Here is a 21,832-nt window from a genome sequence, read left to right as displayed (position 1 = left end):
CGATCCCATAGCTCTGTGGTGCTCAGCATCTTTGTTCGGCTCAAGCATGCCGAAGGCTTTCACTTTCGGCCACTGTGGGGGAAGGGTCCAGGGTCCGGCAATGACGGCCGACATCGAGAGCCGCTTTAACAGACTCAGATTTAATCGCGCGGACTTTTGCACGGCGTCTTTTGGACCAGCACCACGGTTGTTCGGACTTCTGAGCTCCGCATCCGGTTCTCCGCCGTTTAAGCGGTACAGCAACGGCGATCAAGCGCGATCGAACCCGTCTTCGACTTCTGCTACATCATCCAACGCTATCTCTCTCGTCTTTCGGGAGATCAAAAGAACCTCTGTTCGATTCGACAACAGGATGCTACCAACCACACGCAACGGCGCGCCTGCTGCTCACGATGAGAAGCGGGCTGCGCTCCGATCGACCGGTCAACCAAAGAGCGGACGAAAATGGGCGGCTATGCTGGCTCTGGTGGTCGGAGCCATGACGCTCGCCTTCCTCTCGCTCGACAGTGCCGCCTCGAACGCTGTCAACGATCGTCTGTGGAGCATGACGCAGTCGCTTCAGGTCGACACCTCGTCCTCCGACTTGGCCGCGCTTTGCCCGCAGCAGGATCCGTACGATCTTAAGGACGGTCTCGCCGACATCGACCGTGACCTGCTCGCCTCGAGGCTCAGCAAGGCCGTTCAGATCGACACCACCGTCGGCGACGAGTGGCCTGACCCGAACGACGTGCCCGAGCGCTGGGAGGCCTTCCCCGAGTTCGCCGACTGGCTCAAGAGCGAGTTCCCGCGCGTGCACGAAAAGCTCGACCTCGAAATGGTGCACAAGCACGGCCTGCTGTACACCTGGAAGGGCACCGACGACTCTCTCAAGCCCCTCCTCATGATGGCGCACCAGGACGTTGTGCCCGTCAACCAGGGTACGCTCGACCAGTGGCGCTACCCTCCCTTCAGCGGCCACATCGATAAGGACGCCGACACAGTGTGGGGCCGTGGCTCGTACGACTGCAAGGCTTGGCTCGTCAGCCTGCTCTCGACGGTCGAGGACCTTTTGAGCAAGGATTGGGACCCCGCGCGCACCATCCTCTTCAGCTTTGGCTTCGATGAAGAGTCCGGCGGAAAGCAGGGCGCCGGATGGCTCGCCAAGCGCGTCGAAGAGATCTGGGGCCGCGACAGCATCGCTATGATCATCGACGAAGGCAACCCGGTCATTGGCGCTTCCGACCTCCTGGGCCCAGGCATCGACGTCGCCATGCCCGGTATCGCTGAAAAGGGCTCCGTCGACATTGCGGTCACCGTCGAGTCCGAGGGCGGACACTCGTCGACCGCCGGTGCCCACACCTCGATCGGCCTCTTGGCTCGCGTCGTGGCGCAGCTCGAGGACCAGCGCGACCGTCTAACCGAGAGCAAGATCAGCGGTCCGCAGCTCCAGTTCCTTCAGTGTATCCGAGAAGGACCTCGCATCCCCGCGCAGCTTCGTTCGGCGCTCAAGGATCTGGAATGGGCCTCCAAGTCGTCATTCGAGCACCTCGGCGTCTACTCGACTTTGCAGAGCGCGCTGCCCAACTCCTTCACCTCGTTTGTGCTGTCGGCTGTCAACACGTGGTCGGAGCGAGGCCGACAGCGACGCATCAGGCAGGCTCGCGAGCGTGTGGTTCACGCCATGCCCGCCGAACTGCAGACGCAGTTCATCACCACCACCGCCGTCGACATTATCGAGGGCGGTGTCAAGTTCAACGCGCTGCCCGAGAGCGCCACTGCGTACGTCGACCACCGCATCGCCATCACGAGCAACTTCGCCGAGCTCAAGCAGCACTACATCGACGTGGTCTCTTCGGTGGCGCAAAAGTACAACATGGAGGTGGAGGCGTTCGGCCAGCACGTGCTCAACGCCAGCTCGCCGGTGGGCAAGTCGAAGCTGACCATCAAGGAGGCACGCAGTGCGCTCGAGCCTGCTCCCTGGACACCGCTCGACGGCGACAAGGCCAAGCCGTGGCGTCTGTTTTCGCAGCTCGTGCGATCCATCTGGGTCAACGAGGACGGCGAGCCGGTCAAGGTGGCTCCTTCGATCATGCAGGGCAACACCGATACACGCTACTACCACAACCTCACGCACAACATCATCCGATTCGGACCCACGAGCATGAAGCCCGACAAGACCGGCCTCGGCGGCCAGGTCGGCGTGCACACCGTCAACGAGCACTACCCGATCCAGGGCCTGGCTGACAGCACCAACTTCTACGCTGCGCTCTTCCGCGCCGTTAGCGTCGAGGATATCTGATCGATCACACACCCTCGTCTCATTTTGCATTCACGGTCGCTTGAAATCAATGTGATCCGGCCGGGTTCCTTCCTGTCGATTGTTGATACAAAGGATGAGCACGTGCGGGGTCCACATGAGGTGATCACGATCAGAGTCCGAGCGGGCGAAGCCGATGAATCACTTGCCCCAGGCTTGGCTGATGTTGTCAAACATCTGACGGTAGACGCTGTCGCGTGCCTCGACGGATTCGGGCACGAGCGGGTTCTTGTCCCAGCCGTGCTCTTCTTCCGGCACGGAGACGAACTTGACCGTCTTGTTCTTATGGGTAGCGGCAAGCTTTTCGAAGTACTCCTTGTCGTTCTTGTGGAGCAGGTCGATGTCGCCAGTGGCGATAAAGATGTTGTCTGGGAAACGCGCGGTGTCGAGGCCAGCGATGACCAGCCTTGGATCGCTCCTGTCCTCGAGATCGGGAACATAGCAGTCGTTGAACAGCTTTACCACACGCGGAGCGAGATAGACACCGCTGCGAGGCTGGCGTGTGGGCTTGGGAGGCATTTCGGACTTGCACATGTCGATGGGCGGATAGAGCGCCGAGAGCGCACGGATCTTGCCCGAGAAGGCATTGCTGGTGCTGAGTGCCATCGCGGCGCCGGCGCTGAAGCCCGAGAGCGCCACCTTGTCGATGTCAAAGCGCTCGGACTGGGAGAGCACCCATTCGACGACGTCGTCTGCATCGTCGTGCGCAGCAGGATACGGATACTCGGGCCCCTTGCGGTAGTTGCAGTCGAGCACGATGCAGCGCAGAGCCTTGACGGCCTGGTTGACGAACTCGCGGTCCTCGCCCCAGCTCGGAATGAGCCAGCCAGATCCATGCTGTGAGTGGTCACAATGCATACAAATGAAGTCAGATTGGATTGCACGCGCTCAAGCCGCTTCATCAGAGCCTCGTGGCAACTCACCCAGTTTACGATGACTGGCAGTTTGGCGGTGGCTGGAGCATCTGCAGGTCTGTACAGGTCGACGCCGATGAAGCGACCCTTGTCGCGCGAAGGCACCTGGAGCCGTTCGCGGGCGATCCCTGCCAAGGGAGGTAGATTACGCAGATAACGCTCTGTGCCGCGCTTGAGGTAGGTCACGCCGCGGAAGAAGGTGGCCGCCAACTTGAGCAGCCAGTACCAAGGCGAGAAGATGCTGGATCCCATTGTGCCGAGCAGTGATGATGCACGTGGGCAATTGGTGGCGCCAAGTTGAGATGAAGTGGGCGCAGACCAACCAAGGGTCCTACACAATGGACACACAATGGATACGGCAAGCCCCGCTCTCCCTGCAAAGAAGGTCGTTGCGCGGCCTGTGTCGAAGCGGCGGCTGCAGATCCGTATCCTGCGGAAACGACGGAAGGGCTCAGATGGGCACGGCCCGATCCGGCTATCTCAGGGTGCAGCTCCACTCCGATTGTTGGAGAGAAAAGGTCTGACAATGTTCGGTTTTCTCCGCTCGTGTTCCTTGCTCAGGCCCCTGCGACGTCCCGCACGATCAAGAGTCGCGTGCGGGACCATGACCAACCATCGGCGCTTTCGCCGGCCGGAATCATGGATGTGTGGTGACGACAGGCACCCGACATGGGAGCTTGGCGTCTTTGTTCAAAGTACGGATGAGAGGACGCAATTGGATGAGGATCCAGCGCGTCGCTCTTTGTCCGGATCGTTGGCGAGGGATCGACGCCGTGCATCGAAACAGCTGCAAACGGCCGCCAACAATTGGCGGGAGCCGGTGCAGAGTGACGGCCGACGTCGCTGTCGCCGTTGTGTGCTGTTTTGTGTCGTCTGAAGTCCGGTGACAGCAAATTCCGCGCCATCTCGCCCGGACGATTTTTCCGAGACCGACCGCACCGCCTTGTTTCTCTCGACGGCCCACTTCCAGCCAAAACAACCCCCAACGGAAGCCTTGAGATTGCCGCCGCGAACAAGTCTCTGCAGCCCCGCAGCCCCGTTGTGCGCAGCCTTGATCGTCTCAAACCACAGCCTTGGTCGAATCCGAATGCCAAGTGACGTTGCGTCCGCCTTCCATATTACCGGAATCGCATGTTGTCGAAACTGTAGCAGCAGCAACGTTCCAGCCCAGCGGGACGGCCTCCTTATCACAACTTTGCCGATGAAGTGCGAAATGTGGTGGGTCGATCAAGTGCAGATAGCGTCCATTGTTGTCAACTGGCTTGGATGTTGGCCGCAGCTTCCTGCAGTCTTCGACAATGTCGCAAAGTGTTCTGTAGAGAAAAGAAAATAAGCGAGTTGGATGACCGGTATCACACATAGACGCTCATGCGCTCATGCACCTTCCACCACCGGCTTCGTCCGTGCCGTGCAGTCTTCCTTCGGCTCTGCAACTCGACCGTCGGAGCTGCGGAGCTTTCGTGTCTAACAAGTCCAGTCCCACCTGCCTCTCCTGTAGGGTCTGTGTCGAACCACCTTGCAGATCCGTCCAAAGTAAAGCCCACTTCCGCAACGGGCTGCAAGGCAGCCACAGGCGGGACCTGCTGCCCACCTCCAAACAAGCACCTGCATGCACCTGTGGTTCCGTTGGCAAATCAACCGTCGGCTTCCGGCGCTAAGGTACAGCGCTTCATCACGCTGGGGCCTCGCCGGTACGCCCAGGCGCCGCTTCACCCTGTCCATGTGCTCAAAGCTCTTCCTCACGTCCCAAGCTCCAGGGACGTCGTGCTCGCCACCCTGATCGGAGTTCAGACGACCGTCGCCCGCTCGTCTGCCTTCGCAAGCTCGCACTTGCCAGATTTGTGTTGTCTTGCTAAGCGCCTTTGCGATTGTGCCTGTGGGTTCCATGCACCTGGGCTAATGAGCCTACATTTCGGCGTCCGACAGCACTTGCAGGCGTCAGCACGAGACGTCGAGGATATATAGAACCCCCTATCTTCCGAGAGCAGCTGTGTTTGCACATCATCCTCCCTCTCTCGCACCCTCTATACTGTCGACGTTGCTAGGCTCAAGATGCTCCGTCTTCTCCTCCTTGCCTCCCTGGCCGGCAGCGCCCTTGCTGGCGACTTCACGGTCAAGATCCGTGCCCGACAGAACAACTCTTATCCGCCAGGCTTTGCTATTCCCACAGCAGACCAGACACCTAAGGAATGGCTCGATGCTCTTAGCGCTGCCACCGCCGCGGGCAAGATTCCCGGCATCGCTCCCGCCACTCTCCAAAACGGCAATCCCGTCTACGCCAACAATGTCGGCTTTGACCCCCACACCTGCTCCTGGACCGTAACCAAGTGTGTCTCCGATACCGACATCGTCAATGCGCCAGACAACCACATCGCTGTTGCCTTTGACGACGGTCCCACCGGCAACAGTGGCGACCTCTACTCGTTCCTCAGCCAGTACAACCAGTCTGCCACCCACTTCATGATCGGATCCAATGTGCTCTCCTATCCGCAGCAGTTCGCTCAGGCGGTTAAGGAAGGCAACCAGCACTTTGCCGTACACACCTGGTCGCACAACCTCTGCACCGCACTCACCAACCAGCAGCTCGTCGCCGAGCTCGGCTGGACCATGCAGATCATCGCAGACTACAGCGGCGGCTACATCCCCAAGTTCTGGCGTCCGCCTCAGGGTGACGTCGACAATCGTGTGCGCGCAATTGCAGAAGAGATCTTCGGCCTGACCAATGTGCTGTGGAACCACGACACCAACGACTGGTGCCTCGACGACCAGGGCGGCTCGGCTTGCCCCAACGAAAACCCCGGCAAGGATCTGGCGTCCGTAGCAGCAGCTGCTGCCTCCGGCGTCAATGGTCCCAGGTCGCCCGGTCTGATCATGCTCGAGCACGAGCTTACCCATGCTTCCATCGGCGTCTTCAAGAACTACTACCCCAAACTCAAGGGCATGGGCTGGATTCCCAACAACGTAGCCGACCTCTTCAACATGCCTTGGTACAAGAACGCATGGAACAACCAGTCGCCTCCTCAGAAGGGCTCGGTGATCCAGGACTTCGACCTTGGCTCGGACGGTGACGACACCTCCAGCAGCTCCACTACCTCCTCGTCGTCTGCTTCCAGCTCGACATCTTCCTCCAGCAGTACTGCTCCTAGCGGCAACACCACGAGCTCGCGGGCGGTAACAAGGACCGAACCCACTCGCGCCTTCACCTCGCCCAGCTCTACCTCCTCTCCCCTTCACGCTAGCACAAGCGGCGCCCTCAACCTGGCCCCGGCCTCGCTGAGCATGGCCGGACTCGCCTCCGTCGCCGCGCTCGCGGCCTTCCTGCTCTGAACTGCATTCCACTTCTCTTAGATTTCGCATTCCTTCAATATACCCTTCATTCGTTCCTGCATCATTCGTATCGCTCGAGACTGAGACAAGTCCCTCCCATACATCGTTCTCTGAATTCGCACAAGCGGCAGTGATGATCGTAGTGGCTGACCAGGCAATCTTTGAGGGTGGGCACGAAAGCCTTCTGCCATAGACTGTTTCTGTTTCTCTATTCCGCTTTCCATCCGCAGAGGGGACGTGGGTAGCGAGCGACCTCGCCTGTCGCCAGGCGAATGCGCGAACCTGGGCCAGTGACACAGCCTCCTCCCAACGTGTCGCCACAGTGTTACCACCCTGGCGCCGCGGGAGGGCGGTTATTGCCCTAGCCAGCTGCCAGTGGCAGCCAGCGAGAGGCCTAGAAGGCCTCCCCGATGGGTCGCAGTGCTGATCAGACATGGTCCTGTCAAGAAGCGACAATTTTCGAATGTGAGATCGCGATAAGATCCGCACCCTGAAAGATTGGCAGATGGCCCCGATCTTCACGTGATCGGTTAGGCTTCAATTTTTGGTTCCGCACCGCGTCCTTCTGAGCGTGCACCCGCCAACACGACTTGACTCTGCGGTCTTCTCCACCTCGTCCCAGCATACGGATCCTTTGCTTCTGACACCGTCGTCTCATCTCGCACTTTGCTTCGAAACACAACACAGCTCCACTACCTTGACAGCATCAGAGCAACCAGAACGGCTGAAGGCGCAGGCTACGACAGGTCGAGCGACCTTCTCGATCGATCACAACTTGCCTCGCGGCGTGTCGAGCAGCGTCCTATTCTGCCACCATGCCTCTGCCATACACCCCGTACAAGCTCGCGTCCGCATCGCTGGTCGCCCCAGCTCCGCTCCTCGGCGCTCACAGCCATGACGACGACACAGTCACAGTACCTACGCCCCAACATCCTGCTGTCTCGGCCGAGCCTGAACCCGTCAGCATAGCCGCACACCACGCGGTCGACGCGCGTCTCTACTTCCCCTCGTCCTCCTCAAACCGATTCGACGGCGGATATGTCTTGGCGCGCGTCGTGGCTGGAGGCAAAGAACTCGAGCTGCGGTGGTCAAGCCTTCAGGATCAGGCTACTACTCCTGCTGCGTCATCCAAGGACCATTCCTTCTCAAACTCGCTCCATCCCAAACTCGCCTCAGAACCTGCGCGCACCTTCCTCTTCCCAGCACCGTTGCTGCCAGGACTCGGCCTGTTTGTGGATCCGGCATCGAATCGCCTTCACGTCATCGCGGTCACCACGACAGGCTTTCTGTATCGACTCGTCTTTGCGGCGCCGTACCTGTTCCACGACTCTCGCCTCGCATCCGAGTGGTCGTCCGAATATCGCATCCAGAGCATCGCATCCTCCGAGTCGGTCCTGGCTGCCTCACTCCGCGGTACAGCGAACGCGGCACAACTTTACCCCGTCGACTCGGGCCTCGCTCTCGTCACCTGCGCCGATGGCACCATCGTCAAGCTCAGCCGCTCCCTCTCGACCGGCAGAGATGCGAACGATGGTGCATGGAAAGAGACTGTCCTGCGTCCCACCTCCTTCCTCTCGGGCGTCTCGCGCTTCTTCGGCAGGTCCAACGCCGCTTCCGACTCCGAGTCGTCTCCCAGCTATGCGCTCTCGCTCGACGTATATCCAGGCGAGGTTGGCAGCGCACTCGCATTTGCTGCAAGCCGCGACCGAAAGCTGCGCGTGTGGAATCTCTTGACCGACTCGTGCATTCGCACCATCGACCTCCCTCTTCAGATGGACTCGCTCTTGTCGAGCGATCGACAGCTCATCGTAGCCGAGGACGACAACACGGGCGCATCAGACTCCTCCGACACCAAGGCCTTCTTCAGCACTGTCTCTCGCCCTTACATCAAGGTCTTTATCCCAGGTGCAGATGAGGGCGATGGATATGCTCTCTACGTTCTCGCCTACATTCCTGCCTCACCTCCGTCCGGCAACTTCTTCGCCCTTTACGGCGTCCAGCTCGAAGACGCAAAGGGATCGTCGGGAGGCCTCGGCGAAATGACGCTGCTCTGGCAGAAGCAATGTGACGCCGACACGTGTGGCCGCAACGTCGAGCTGCGCGACGTGGCGTTTACGCCCCAAGGCGGACGCGATGATGGCTGGGTCATGTGGGCGCTGTGGGATGCAGGCGCCGGGCCGGTGCTCAAGTACGCCAAGGTTGGCGTCGAATCGGCCAACCCAGACGAAAGCACGATGAGCGTACGATCTACGGCTGAAGACCTCTCCAAAGACGACTGGCGCACCGTCGCATCCGAGCGAATCTACAGGCCCTTGCACGGAGAGGACTTTGAAGCAACGCTCGACGCCACAAAGGAGGTCGTCGACGCGACTGAAATCTTCCTCGACCGCGTTCTCGAGCCTGGCCGCTTCTCCGAAGCGACATTACGGCTTGCACTCTCGACGTACAAGCAAGTCGTGGCCGAATCGTCCCGACAGCCATCCACGCTGTTTGCAAGCTTGAGGGACGAGGTCGCCGCAGTGGTGGCGAGCGGATGCCAGCTCGAAAAAGATCCACGAACGGGCGGTCCGATGTACGAGAAGCTGTATGCTGCGCGCGTCCGCGAGTGGATGCGCTTCGTTGGTCTGGCCGAGCAAATCGAGACCTCGGCAAGGTGGCCGATCGGCCTCTCGCTTCCGGCGCCTGCGCCGGACGCTGTGGCTGCACGCGGCGACGTTGTCGTTCCGCTTGTCGTCAGCCGCGACACCATCTCCCTCCCGGTCAACGAGGATGAAGCAAGTATCATCGAGCGTTTGCAACGGCGCCTCTTCACGTCGTCGGGCAAATCGCGCCTTGGTGGCGCTCCAAGCGTCGACTCGGCCAAGGAGGAGCGAGCTCTTCTCATTCATGCTGCGGACACGCACCCGACCTACATCCTGCCGACCCTGGGTCGAACTTCTGCCACGGTGGCCGAGGTGCTCACCCTGCTGGAATCTGCTGCAGACCTGTGTGCCTGCTTCACAGCGCCAGAGCTCGAGGCCTTCGCTGCCGGGCTCCAGAACCTCCTATCGAATCCCTTGACGATTTCGGTCAAGGAAGCTGTTGCCGACATTTGGACCAACAACTTCGCGGCGCTCGGCGGCGAGGACGCCAGCGAAATCGTTGCGCGCGTCGCATCCGAGCTGGGCGCCAGCCTGGACAGCACCTTGACAGACATGTCGGTGCTCCTCAGCGAAGTCGCCAGCGAGGCGGAGCGTGCTTCATCGGCGTCGCCCGTCGCCTCGACTGACCTTGGATCAGCGTTGACGGCCGACGCGCTGGCGCAAACCTTGGCATCGCGACATCGCCTCGCGGTCTCCTTCCTGCTCCTTCTCACTGCGCTCGCAGCTCAAGACAGAATGGCCGATATGGTGGAGAATGAGAGCACACAGATCGCTGCGGCGCTCAGCATCTTCCAGTCGCTCGGCGCAGCGCTGCAGCTGGCACGAACCGACGGAGCTGTGCAGGTCGCGGGCGATGCCACCGACGGTGCACAGGCCGACTCGATCGTGGCCAAGCTCAACCAGATGTCGGTCACCGGGCGCAAGAGCCGCGAGCCTCATCACTTTGCCGCGCCCACGCTTCTGCACCAGTGTGTCCGAGACGAACTCCTTGGGCTCTCGAGCTCAGCCGCACGGGACAGCGGCCTGGCACTGTCGCTCAAGACAGCTGTGCTGGGAGGCCTGTGGTCTCTTGGTCTGTCAGATCTGCGCGACTCGATGGTCGCCGGCGGCAAGCCGATGCTCCCGTACGCGAATGACCGTCACAATTCGATCGCGTTTGCGGTCCTCGTACAGGGATACCCGCTGGCAGCCGAGATGCTGCTGTCGAGCTTCCCGGAGACTGCTGCCGGAGAGTACGTACGCGCACGAGCATTGGTGCAGATGCAGAGACTCGACGAAGCAAGCGCCTGCTTCGAGAAGGTGGTCAGCGCACTCGAGATGCAAGCCCACCAGCGCGGCCGCACGTCTGGCGGGCTGCTAGAGCTCCTCCCTCCATCGATCGCGTCGGCGGAAGGCGAAGAGCGCGTAGCAGCTTACTATCGCCACGTTGCGCTCTTCTTCGAGCCGCTCGAGGCGGTGGAGCATGTGATCAGGTTCTGCCAGGCGAGCATTGACGCTGTTGGCACGTATGCGGACAAGCGGATCGTCAAGACGGGCTCGCCAGCCGCCGAGGCCGAGGCGAACAGGCTCGCCGGGCCCGAGGAGGTCTGGTTCAAGATCTTCCGCTGCCAGCTGGCGCTGGACGACTTTGAGGCGGCGTACGCCACGATCATGGCAACGCCGTACGAAGCGGTGCGCAAGGACTGCCTGCGCAACCTGGTGAGCGTCATGTGCGAGGAGGGCCACATCCAGCCGCTCCTGCACTTCACCTTCCCAGGTCTCCAGACCGAGGTGGAGAGAACGCTCTCTTTCAAGGCGCGCAATTCAGACCCGCTGTCGGTGCCGAACTACTACTCGGTGCTCTACTCGTATCACGTCTTCCGCGGCGACCTCAAATCGGCGGGCGCAGTCATGTACCAGCACGCGGAGCGAATGGGCGAGCTGCACAGGGCGGCTTCGGCGGGGCTGGATGGAACCGATCCGCTGGAGCGCTTCATGGTGGTGGCCGTTGAGCAGGCACAGAGCTACCTGGCAGCGATCAACGCGCTCACTATGCTCAAGCACGAAAATGCGTGGTTCGCACACGCCGCCGATCCGGAAGATTCGGCAGTTGGTAGCGACTCGCTGTTCGATGCAGCGGCCTCGGTGCGCACAGGCGCTGGGAGCAAGCAGATGAGCAGCCTCACGCGATACATCCCAGCATCGGCGTATAGCCAGCGCGTGCGCGAGATCCGCGTGGTCTCGGTCGAAGACGTGCGTCGCGAGTATACGCTTGCACTGGCACGTCTGGAGCTGGTCAAGAGGTATCCGGATCTGGCGTACTCGACGACGGTGCTGCGGCCGTCGGATGCGGTGCTGCTGTTTGTCAACAGCGACTCGTTCGACTCGGCGTTCGGCATGGCGTGGTGCCTGGGCGTGGACATGACGCCCATCTTTGCGGCACTCACCATCAAGGCCGTGGCCCTGACCCGCGCCAAGGTCGAGCGTGACGGACTCAAGCGACCCGCGGACAGCAAGCGAGTGAACGGCGACAAAGCAGCGGAGGACGAGGAAGAGGTGCATCCCGAGATCGCCGAGCTGGAAGAGGCAGATGCGGATCTACTGGAGCCAGAGGCGGTGTTCCTGACGCTATCTGAAAAGTCGGCGAGCTGGGAAGGTGCGGCGGCTGAGCGCGCGTGGCGATACGTGCGCCACCACCTCGAGATGTATGACTCGGAGGAAGACGGACGATACTACCGCGTGGTGCTGGGGCGCGCTTCGGCGCTGGATCACACCTCGCTGCCTTCGTGGCTCACGGAATGGTTCAGCCGCACCGGCAACAGCGACGTGCTGCTCCGCGTGTGGATCGACAATGGTCTCATCGTCGAAGCCGCACGCTTTGCTACCAAGTGGCTGCAGGATGCGACGTCGCAGGCGTCGAGCCTGACACGTGCATACGAGCAGTGCATCTCGAACCACATTCTCGAGCGGCTGCTCATCAATCTCGACGACAAGAGCGGCGTCATCGTGTCGTCGAGGAAGAAGGAAGCTGGCGAGGCGAGGAGTGCGCTCGAGCAGGCGCGCAAGAAGCATGTCGACGCGCTTGCGACTCGATCCAAGACGCTCAAGCGCCAGGCGGAGCAGGATGCCTTCCGTCAGGAGAAGCGCCGCGAGCAGCAGGGCGACTCGGGATCCTTCGGCCGTAGCACTACCGGCCTCCGCGCATTCTGATGCTTTAGTGTCACACATGTGCAAGGCTCCTATTCCAGCTCTTTCTTCAGATTGTTCACGTGTTGAGATCAGAGGGACTGTGAACGACAAAGGGGAAGGGTTCCACTAAGCAGGGGAGGAAGGTTTGGCCAATCGCCCGAGATTAACCCCCGGACAGCCAAGACGGCCGGCTTAGGTGGGGCCAAACCGCGTGAAGAGGATGCTGAGTTCATGGCAGCACAGTGCGACCGGAAAAAACGGAGAGCTGGTCCAAATTGTGCCGGGCGCGCAGCTCGTCCCCACGGCATGCATATGCACAGCTGCAGATCCCGCGCTACTTCACCAGTCGGACCGCCGCACGTCGCGCTGAGCTGTAGTTGGTTTTTCTCGTTATTTTCGTAATCAGGGCAGAGAGGCACAGCTTCGGTTCGGGGTGCGTCTCCGTCAAATCCGTGTGACACTTGAGCGGATCGCGAAAAAGTCGACGTTGGATGCCGCGAGGAGGTGGAGAAAGCGCTGTGCACCCGCACTCAAAGTTGCCGTCTACTCCAGGTCGGTGTGAGCCAGTGCAGCGAGGCACAATGCAGAACACGGCGATATAAGACCCCACCGGTCGCAGCACTGCTTTGTCTACCGCACACCATCCCGCCCAAGAGAGCCCGACGCTTCCCACAGGACCCTTCCAGCCCCAACATCCTCTGAGCGACATCAAGGCAAGGCGACAAGCATCTTCACACATCAAGCACAATCATGCCCACACAGGCGTTCTCAGCACCGGGGCAGGTGGTCGAAGAGGCCAAGGCCGGTGGCCACCACGCCCACGGCACACACAACTACCCTGACCCACTCACACACATCGACCGCACCTCGTGGGACGTGACCATCATCGGTGCAGGCCCGGCCGGTCTCATGCTCGCCACCTCGCTTGCGCGCTTTGGCGGCTTCGACGTGCTCGTCATCGACGAGCGATCCGAGCCCACCACCGCAGGCCGCGCCGACGGCATCCAGCCACGCACCATCGAGGTGCTCAAGAACATGGAGCCGCTCGGCTCCGAATTCTTTGACCGCAGTGCGCCCTCGTACGAGCGTACCTTCTGGGACCCTCGCTCGGACGGCCAGCGCGGCATCGAGCGCACGCGCCGCGTCCAGTCCTTCCCCACCGACATGGAGATCCAGGACAACTGCACGCTCGGTCTGCAGCAGGGCCTCATCGAGGGCGGCTTCCTGCGCGACATGGAGCGCCACGGCCAGCGTGTCACGCGCCCCTGGGCCTACCAGAACTTTGAGATGACCGACGACCCCACCTACCCCGTCACCGTCACGCTCGAGAAGATGAAGCCCGTACTCGAGTCCACCAACGAGGGCGGCGCACCCATCAGCATCATCAAGCCCACGGGCGAGACCAAGACGATCCGCACAAAGTACCTCGTCGGCTGCGACGGCGGCCGCTCCCGCCTGCGAAAGACGCTCGAGGAGCGCCACGAATTCACCTTCAACGGCGACTGGGTCGACACGCTCTGGGCTGCGCTCGACTGCGTCGTCGAGACCAACTTCCCCGATGTCCGTAAGATTGCTGCCATCCACTCCAAGAACCACGGCGCGCTCTACATCTTCCCACGCGAGAACAACGAAAAGGGCGAGCCCATCATCCGCTGCTACACCCAGGTCAATCGTCTCGGCGGCGAGAAGAGCAAGGAGTCGGCACTCGATGCGCGCGACAAGGTGACCGCCGAGATGGTCATGAAGGCCATCAAGGAGATCGCCCACCCGTACGACTTCAAGTTCAAGGGTGTCGAGTGGTTCACGTGCTACCCGATCGGGCAGCGTCTCATCTCGCGCTACTCGCTCCCCGCAGGCAAGACCAAGAGCGGCTCGGCGTTCCCTGCCCACCGCGTGCTTCTCGCCGGCGATGCATGCCACACTCACTCGCCCAAGGCTGGCCAGGGTATGAACACGGCCATCATCGACTCGCAGGCGTTGGCGTGGCGCATCAACCTGGTCGAGAAGGGCCTCGCTGACCCAGACACTCTGCTCGGCACGTACCACGACGAGCGATGGGCGACGGGCAAGCAGCTCATCGACTTTGACTCGGAGTACTCGGCGCTCTTCTCGGGCGAGGTGCCCAAGAACACGCCCGAGGTGGCGACGATGAGCGAGGCCGAGAAGCGCGAGCACTTCATCAACATCCAGCGTCGCAACGCCGCGTTCACCACGGGTGCCGGCGTGATCTACGCGGACAACGTGCTCAACCACCGCGACCCATCCAAGCTGGGCGTGGCCAAGATCACCGACAAGCTCGAGCCGGGTCGTCGATTGCAGCCGGCGTGGGCGACGCGCTGGAGCAACTCGCAGCCGGTGCGCATGATCCACGAGATCCAGTTCACCGCACCGGGTGGCTTCCGATTGTACGTGTGTGCTGGCGATCTGGCCAAGAACATGCGTCATCTCGAGGCGTTTGCCAAGCACCTTGCATCGCCGCACTCGTTTGTGAACCGCTTCCGTCCCAACAACCGTGCGATGCTGCTGCAGAACAAGGCGTACCACCAGCTGCCCACCTCGCTCAACACGGGTCTCGCCGGCGAGCTCTCGAGCGAAGCCAACCCGTTCTTCCACATGCTGCTCGTCGTCAAGGCGCAGCGCTTCGACATTGAGCTCGAGCAGGTGCAGCACCTCGGTGCGCTCGCCAGCATGCTCTACTGCGACGACATCGAGGCCGGCCACGGCGCGTTCAAGGTGACACTCGACAACCAGTTCGTCGGCGCCCTCCACGAAAAGTGGGGCCTGCCCAACGGCGGAATCGTCATTGTCCGTCCAGACGGCTACGTCGGTGCCATCACGCCGCTCGACCAGGCCCAGTCCGGCTTCGAGGCCATCGAAAAGTACTTTGAAGCCTTCCTCCGCCCGGCACCCCACTCGTCACTCGCAAAGACCCGCTTGTAAAGAATCGCATCCAGTCCCAAAATTCAACCGTCCCTTTCGCATCTCCCAACACAGCCTGAACCCCACGAAAGCGCAGTCACTCGAGAACGAGGAAAAGTCCACATCGCCCGCGCGCAGGCGAGAGGGATGGATTGACGGCCACACGAGCGGCAGTGCCGAGACTACGGATGGCCCGAGAGCGTGGATAGGGCGACAAGGAACAAGGAGTGCTTGGATACAAGTACACGGTGACATGACTACGATCAGAAGAGAAACTTTTGGCGAGAAGAAGGGGGGCGGGAACGGAGGAGAGTGAAGAACAAGAGGCGGGCAAGGCTGGTATAAGAGAGTGACGTGGCTGTCGGAACTTCCGACGTGGCCGGAAGCGAGAGCGAAAAGAAGACTCAGAGCATGCTGGCGATGCTCATGGTCGAGCGCGGCGTGGCGGGGCCGTCGGCCTCGGGATTCGCCGCCTCTTCCTTGATCTTCTTTTCCGACTTGACTTGCAAGCGCGCTGGGCTGGGCTCAGCCTTGATCGATTGCGCAGCTGCCGGTCCGCTGCCAGCAGGGTCGTCGTCTTGCGCGGGTGAAGACGCGTCCGAGTCCGCGTCGGCTTCATTGATGGTCTGCGAGCCAGCCTTGGCGCCGCCTTGCGAGTCTTTGGACCACGAGAATTCGCCAAACGTCGTGCGGAATTGCGGGTTGGGCTGGCTGAGTCGCTTGACGGGCAGCTCCTTGGCCTGCTTGGCTAGCGCCTCCAGTCCCGAGCACGAGCGTTGACGATGCTCGATCAGCTCGGCAAAGTTGGACAGCACGTTGGCGAGGCCACTCGACGAGCCGCGGTGCGACGACGAAAACGAACCGCTCGGCACGCTGTGCGACGTTCGAGCGGCAGAGTCTGAGGAGAAGTCGCCAAATGGCGAGGTCCCCCGCGACATGATGCGCGACTCGGGCGCCGAGTGCTGCTTTGGCGAGGTGGGCCCGCTCTTCGGAGCATCGGTGGAAAGCGGCGCGTTGCCGGGTGGCAGGCGCGCAAGCGGGTCGATGCGTACCGAGCTTCGGCGACGTTCCAATTCGAGAGCCTTCTGCGCCCATTCTTTCTCGAAGCGATAGAAGCGGCTGTACGTGGTGGCGACTTCTTTGGCCTCGTCCAGGAACTTGTCGCTCGACACTGTCGATTGCCACTCGCGCTGGTGCTCGGCAGGCAGCTTGTCGAATAAAGATGGCTCGTCGGCTTGACCCTTGTTGAGTACGATAGTCGGAGTGGCACTCTTCGGCGCTGTCGCAGTGCTCCGTTGCGCGTCTTTGGCCTCGGTCTCATCGCTGCGAGATTCTTGGACAGGAGCTGCTGCGCCAGACTCCTTCTCTTCCCCGGCATCAGCAGCGAGGCGTTCGGCAGTGACCGGCTCGGCAGATAATGGGCTCTTGGGCGCTGTTGGTGTGGGTGGTGCGGCCAGAGCTGAGGCGGGCGCCTTGGTCGGAGAAGAAGGAACTGGTGTGGCAGCGGCTGGGGTTGAGGGTGCCGATGGCTGAGGTGTGAGACCGAGATGGTTGGCGAGGGCATTGGCAATGGCGACGTTGTGGGATGGGTTCTCAGCCTCTCCGTTGCTGTCGACGCTTTTAGTGCGGTCGCTTGCTTTGCGTGCTTGCTCAATGAGCATCTCAAGCTGCTCGACGCGCTGACGCTTCTGGTCCTGCTCTGGAAGCGTCGACATGCGGCGCTGCCCTACCTGACATTGTAGGACGGCGGCGGCAGCCGCGGTGGCAAGGTTGATGATGCTCGCGCGGCGAAGAGGGTCTGAGGGCAACTGGATCTCGGCGGCCGAAGAGGCGAGGAAGGGGCTCGACAAGTCGGCATCGGCGTCGAACTTGCGCTTGCCCGTGTGCGACTCGCTTGTCATGGGCGAGCGCGAACTTCCGGGCGACGACATTCGTGATTGCGAGTCCGAGACGTGCGAGAGACTGCCAAGAAGTTGATGAATAGACAGTTTGGTCTGGCTGGACGCTGAAAGCGGTTCAGGCGAGGCGACGCTGGTCGAACCGGTGGTGTTGATGGTCAGGTCGACACGCGAACCGCGACGTGAGGAGGGCGCGCTGACAATAGGGACGTCGACCCAGGACCCTCGACGCGAACCTGGCGAGGATGGAGTCAAGGAAGCGCGACGAGTGGCAACGGCAGACATGGCGTTTGCCAAAGCAGCAGGATGCGTCTGCTCCGCTTGCCTGAATTGACGGGGCTGTGCAGTATCAACCGACAAGCGCTCGTCTGACAGGCAGAGTCGTGTGGTGAGAGAGCAGAGAGCAATGCAAGATTACGCCAAGGTCGGTAGGCTGACGATGGGCAAATGGACGCAAGTGATGCCGCGAGTGGTACGGCGGTGGTCAGTGTCGGTGGCGCGGTACAAGACCAGTTGATTCGAGGCGGAATGATGTCGAGAGGCGAAATGAATGCCCGGGTATGGTCGAAGTGCGTGCTATGGTGCTCGGCAAAGAGAGAGGTCGCGCTCGGCGAGACGTTGTCAAGACAGGATGAAGAATCCCGCGTGCTGGAATGTCGTCGTGTGGTGGCTAGTACGAGAGTGATGATGTGCGCGTGTGCCGGTGCTGACGATGGGGAGGATGGATGCGAGGATGAGGGATGACGAAACGGTGCCAAGGTCTGATGAAGAGGGGAAGACGGTGAACGAGGAGGAGGGGATGAAGTGCGAAGAGGGGTCCAAAATGCGGGATTGCGCAGAACGGTACAGAGCGATGACACCGAGATGCAAGGGGGATTTCGAGGCTGGCCCTGCAAGCCTGCTTGAGCATCCGCTCAGATCCCAAGCAGGCGACCGGCTCACGAAATTGACTCGCTTAGCTCACGAGAGCGCGGGGAGAGGGAGGCCGGTTGCAGAAGGGCAGGCGGGCAGGCGGGCAGGCGGGCAGAGGATGCAAGTGCTGGGCGGGTAGGGCCAGGCAGAGCGCGGATTGGGAGGATGCGTGAGAGGAGGCCAGCCGATTGCAGCGCAGCAAAGCAGTGGCGTGCATCGGGAGAGGCCAGGTCCACTGCACCGGCCCAAGTCGCTACTGTAACTCGAGTACAATGCAATTAAATTTCAAAACGAGGGGGAGCGGGGAGCGAAACACCAAGATGCAGCTTTTGCACCGTCCTGGCCAATCCTGCAGCGGCCAAAACCCGCCAGTTCCTGAGCTGAGCGGAGGTACATGCCGAGGCAAAATTCAAATAGAGAGCCGTCCAACGGATTGCAATCCCGCCGTGGCTGGCGGCTCTGCATTTTGCGTGGATTCTCATGGCCTCCGACCCCGAATCCGAATCGTATGTCCCTTCACCCTGAGCGCGCTCGTAGCCTGAGCAGACTGCGACTGGACCGCCAGGGTCTGGGTCCTGCGCTAGTCCCGATCGCGTAGAGGTCCAGATGGCAACCGCCAGGCCGGCTGAACGAGCAATCGAGGTGGATCGCTGACACTGTTTTGGACCACGGGCAGGGGTCTGGAATTCTATAGAGCAGGAGCGCTCCCAGGTCCATCGGAGGCAGCGGCAACGAGAGCCGCGCAGACAGTCAGAGTGTCTGGTCGGTCGTCGGGCCGCCAAGCTAAGCGAATTTTGGGCCAGTTTTTTTCTCGCAGTGGCAAAGGCGGGTGGGCAGAGGGCTAGTGGGCCTGGATCTTCGGTCCAAAGGCCTCGCGATCCTGAGCCACGAGGCTCGACCTTGCCGCCATTTGGTTCTTCCGTGGAGAAAATAGCGGTTTTTTCTCTCGATGCATTTCCAAATGCCACGAATGCCAATTGCCAGTATCAGCTTCAAAAGCCGCGGCGTGCAGGCTTTGCCGTTTCGACCACAAGCGCTGGAACAAGCCAGCCACCTGCGAGCGGACCGCCTTGTCCTTTCCCCGCATCGACCTTCGGGCTGGGGTTCATGGCGAGCTTTCTGCTTCAGAGTCGGCGGTGCGTGTGCAACGTGGCCGCCGCGGACAGCGAGGAACAGGGCGGATTGCAGTGCCGACGCGGGGCGCAGCTGGACGAGACAGGTGCACAAAGGGCGCTCGGTTTTAGCTTGCAACCTGAAAGGTATCTTCGAAGAAAGAAAAAAGTGGCACACTACCTCGGCAATGCTGAGCGGCTTCGGCGAGATTCAGCCTCTGCCTTTTCATCCGCGAAATGCACCGTGTCAGACTGGGTCGACCACTTTTGCCTCGCTTGCAAGGAGTGCGGTGGGGCGTGTTCGGGTGCAGATCGAAGCACGGCGGAGCTGGGCAGCTGAGTGCAGTAGAACGCCTTGCAACTCTGTACGCGAGTCGTTGGCGTGGTCCTGGTGGCGGACAACCAATCTGCCCTATCTGATCTCGATGCACTGCAGTACAGCTCGACGAGCAGCAAGAGGCTTCATGGGCGACGCCGAAAAAGTTGTGTGCCGTCGGATGCAGTTCTGAGTTCCAATACGGCCGACTCCAAGTGCCGAGCGCGGCGATGCAGCAGAACTGCATACAGTCTGTATAGCCGTGCCAGGTGCCGCGATGGTCTTACTCGGCGGCATCATCCGCTCTGCACTGACGTGTTTTGGTCTCATGATGGGCTTGAGCACGATGGCGTTGCGTCGAAAGATTCGGGACAGTGCGGGAGGCGCGGGTGTTGAATTGGGTCGCAATGCGACTGGCAAGCTCCTTGCGTCAGCCGAAACATTGACTTGGCGTGCAGAGAGGCGAGAGACTCGTGGTGCCTTGCTCGGCCTTGAACGGCGCATGATCGGACCGAGGGCGCCGAAAGATCGAGTGATTCGGATGGGCTCGGGCTGAGGGTTCCAGTCACTTTGCGAGCACGGTCTCCGACCGACCGGCCAGGCGAGTGAAGAAGCAAATGCCAGGAGCACGCCAGATGAGACAATGCGAGTCAATGCGTCGAGGACTGCGTCAGATGGCACGTTTGCGGCACATCAGGCTGCATGTATCTGGCAAAGGCAACTCGGGAGCGGGCCGACAGACAGGCGCTGTGACATATCGTTGGCGCATTTGGCCGGGCCAAACTTGGACTGACTGCCATGGGCCCTTTATGAAACGCTGCCTAGACTCGGTCTCTGGCGCCCGACGCGCGGTGCCCACTCTTCCTTTGTCCTGGAAATTCAACCCATTGGGCTTCTCTCGCTCGACCAAAATCAGGCTCCGCGAGATTGTGCGTGGTCTTCTGCAGGTCTCAGCTTGAGCTTGCTGGGCTCGCCAACTCCGAACCTCGGTTCCACTGGAACGGTCGTTCTGCCAAAGCAATCTCAAGACCCTGCCTGACGCCCGCTTTCATGCCACCGTCTTGCCCCTCGCTCACAGGTGACTCTGTGACGCGCTATCCGGCACCTCTGTGTTCCGCACGCCGCTCCTCGTGTCGGATCCGGATGAGCATGAATCTGAAGGAGATCTTACCCGATTGGATATGCGACGCGTCTCATCCGCAAGTGGATCGGCAAGTCCCGTCTCACACCAGCCCGTCGGCGTAATCAAGCGAGCTGTTCATCGGCTTGGCTGTCATCGCTCCTCTGGCCCACCCAATGCGTCCGCAGCGGTCCGGGCCTGGCAATGCCGACCCGCGAAATACTTTCTCTCGACTGTACACAGAGGTGCTACAGGTACCTCTACGTGGCATCGCGCCCGCTGGCGTGTCGCTACAATGTCTTCTTCACCAAAATGACTTAGCTTGGCCGGGTGCGGAAGCTTGCAGCTACTTACGTTGAGGTGCAGCGGAAGGGGTGTCGGACTACCAAAATGCTAGCGTGGCTACAGGCGAGTGAACTTGCTGCCAGACGGCGAAGCGGAGTTCAAACGATTCACCGTCTTGCGACAGGCTCGGTCTTGCCCGCCCAATAAGCATCTTCCCATCCACACCCGTGGTCCAGGTGCACTCATGCCAGCCACATCGTTTGCGTCATTCAAAGCAGCAGCAAACATTCGAACGGGCACCTTCTACCATTCACTTCGGTGCCGACACTGCGACAAAATCGAGCTTGTTGCGTTCGGCCGACCTAACACACCCTTCATCTTAATCGGCAGGTTCTGCTCTGCCCTTACATCGTGAGCGTGGCATGTGCCGATGGCTGCAACTTTTGGCCTTGTCTGCCCTCCACACTCTCGGTCCTTGCTAGGCCTGGTCCGTCAATTGCGCTTGCCCATTGTGCGAGCGCAGGGGCGATGGGCGCCCGAGTGTAGCGGCAGAAGTTGGACCCTAGCGTATGGAAGTCCATCCGTCCGGTGGCCGTAGGTCGAGACCTTTTGCGAATCTTTGTCGGCCCGGCCGCGCCGCCTGAATCTCGCCGCGAGGGACGCAAAATTTCCCACCGGCGTCTCCCACGGCTACTACAAACTGTTCGAGCACCGCACATCGCCGCCATCGCAGTCGTGTCCACTATTGTGGAATGCTCGGGTAGCTTTAATTGCCTCGTGCACACAAGGCTTCTAGAAGTCCAGACCCAGCCAAGCGGCACGCTGTCGCCTTTCTTCCCAACATAGCACACACCCGTGCCAAAGTGTGGCGTCCCCGTTCGGAGAGTCGATGCCGACAATCAAGCTGAGTCCAGGCTCGCTCC

The 21,832-nt window shown here is 61.0% G+C and overlaps 6 protein-coding genes across 6 annotated transcripts; 4 read left to right on the top strand and 2 right to left on the bottom strand.

Moving 5' to 3' along the window:
* Nucleotides 1-46: 46 nt before the first annotated feature.
* On the top strand, nt 47-2,278 carry PAN0_001d0212 (peptidase family M20/M25/M40; the record flags this gene model as incomplete). The annotated part of the gene is made up of 1 exon (XM_014803831.1): nt 47-2,278. The coding sequence occupies one exon, from the start codon at nt 47-49 to the stop codon at nt 2,276-2,278; it is 2,232 nt and encodes a 743-aa protein (XP_014659317.1).
* Nucleotides 2,279-2,437: 159 nt separating this feature from the next.
* On the bottom strand, nt 2,438-5,097 carry PAN0_001c0211 (esterase/lipase; the record flags this gene model as incomplete). The annotated part of the gene is made up of 6 exons (XM_014803830.1): nt 2,438-3,133; nt 3,220-3,451; nt 3,559-3,685; nt 3,824-4,069; nt 4,469-4,493; nt 4,954-5,097. 6 exons carry the CDS (start codon nt 5,095-5,097, stop codon nt 2,438-2,440), a joined length of 1,470 nt encoding a protein of 489 aa, XP_014659316.1.
* A 165-nt stretch (nt 5,098-5,262) lies between these two features.
* On the top strand, nt 5,263-6,537 carry PAN0_001d0210 (family 4 carbohydrate esterase; the record flags this gene model as incomplete). The annotated part of the gene is made up of 1 exon (XM_014803829.1): nt 5,263-6,537. One exon carries the CDS (start codon nt 5,263-5,265, stop codon nt 6,535-6,537), a length of 1,275 nt encoding a protein of 424 aa, XP_014659315.1.
* An 815-nt stretch (nt 6,538-7,352) lies between these two features.
* On the top strand, nt 7,353-12,368 carry PAN0_001d0209 (uncharacterized protein; the record flags this gene model as incomplete). The annotated part of the gene is made up of 1 exon (XM_014803828.1): nt 7,353-12,368. One exon carries the CDS (start codon nt 7,353-7,355, stop codon nt 12,366-12,368), a length of 5,016 nt encoding a protein of 1,671 aa, XP_014659314.1.
* Nucleotides 12,369-13,097: 729 nt separating this feature from the next.
* On the top strand, nt 13,098-15,287 carry PAN0_001d0208 (phenol 2-monooxygenase; the record flags this gene model as incomplete). Its single annotated transcript, XM_014803827.1, has 1 exon — nt 13,098-15,287. The coding sequence occupies one exon, from the start codon at nt 13,098-13,100 to the stop codon at nt 15,285-15,287; it is 2,190 nt and encodes a 729-aa protein (XP_014659313.1).
* A 383-nt stretch (nt 15,288-15,670) lies between these two features.
* PAN0_001c0207 (uncharacterized protein) lies at nt 15,671-20,008 on the bottom strand (the record flags this gene model as incomplete). The annotated part of the gene is made up of 7 exons (XM_014803826.1): nt 15,671-17,503; nt 17,603-17,740; nt 17,876-18,062; nt 18,393-18,425; nt 18,569-18,764; nt 19,168-19,282; nt 19,754-20,008. 7 exons carry the CDS (start codon nt 20,006-20,008, stop codon nt 15,671-15,673), a joined length of 2,757 nt encoding a protein of 918 aa, XP_014659312.1.
* Between the last annotated feature and the right edge of the window lie 1,824 nt (nt 20,009-21,832).

Source organism: Moesziomyces antarcticus, assembly GCF_000747765.1.
Source record: "Moesziomyces antarcticus DNA, scaffold: scaffold_v10001, strain JCM 10317, whole genome shotgun sequence".
Lineage (NCBI taxonomy): Eukaryota > Fungi > Basidiomycota > Ustilaginomycetes > Ustilaginales > Ustilaginaceae > Moesziomyces > Moesziomyces antarcticus.
This window is presented reverse-complemented; position numbering and strand designations above follow the sequence as displayed.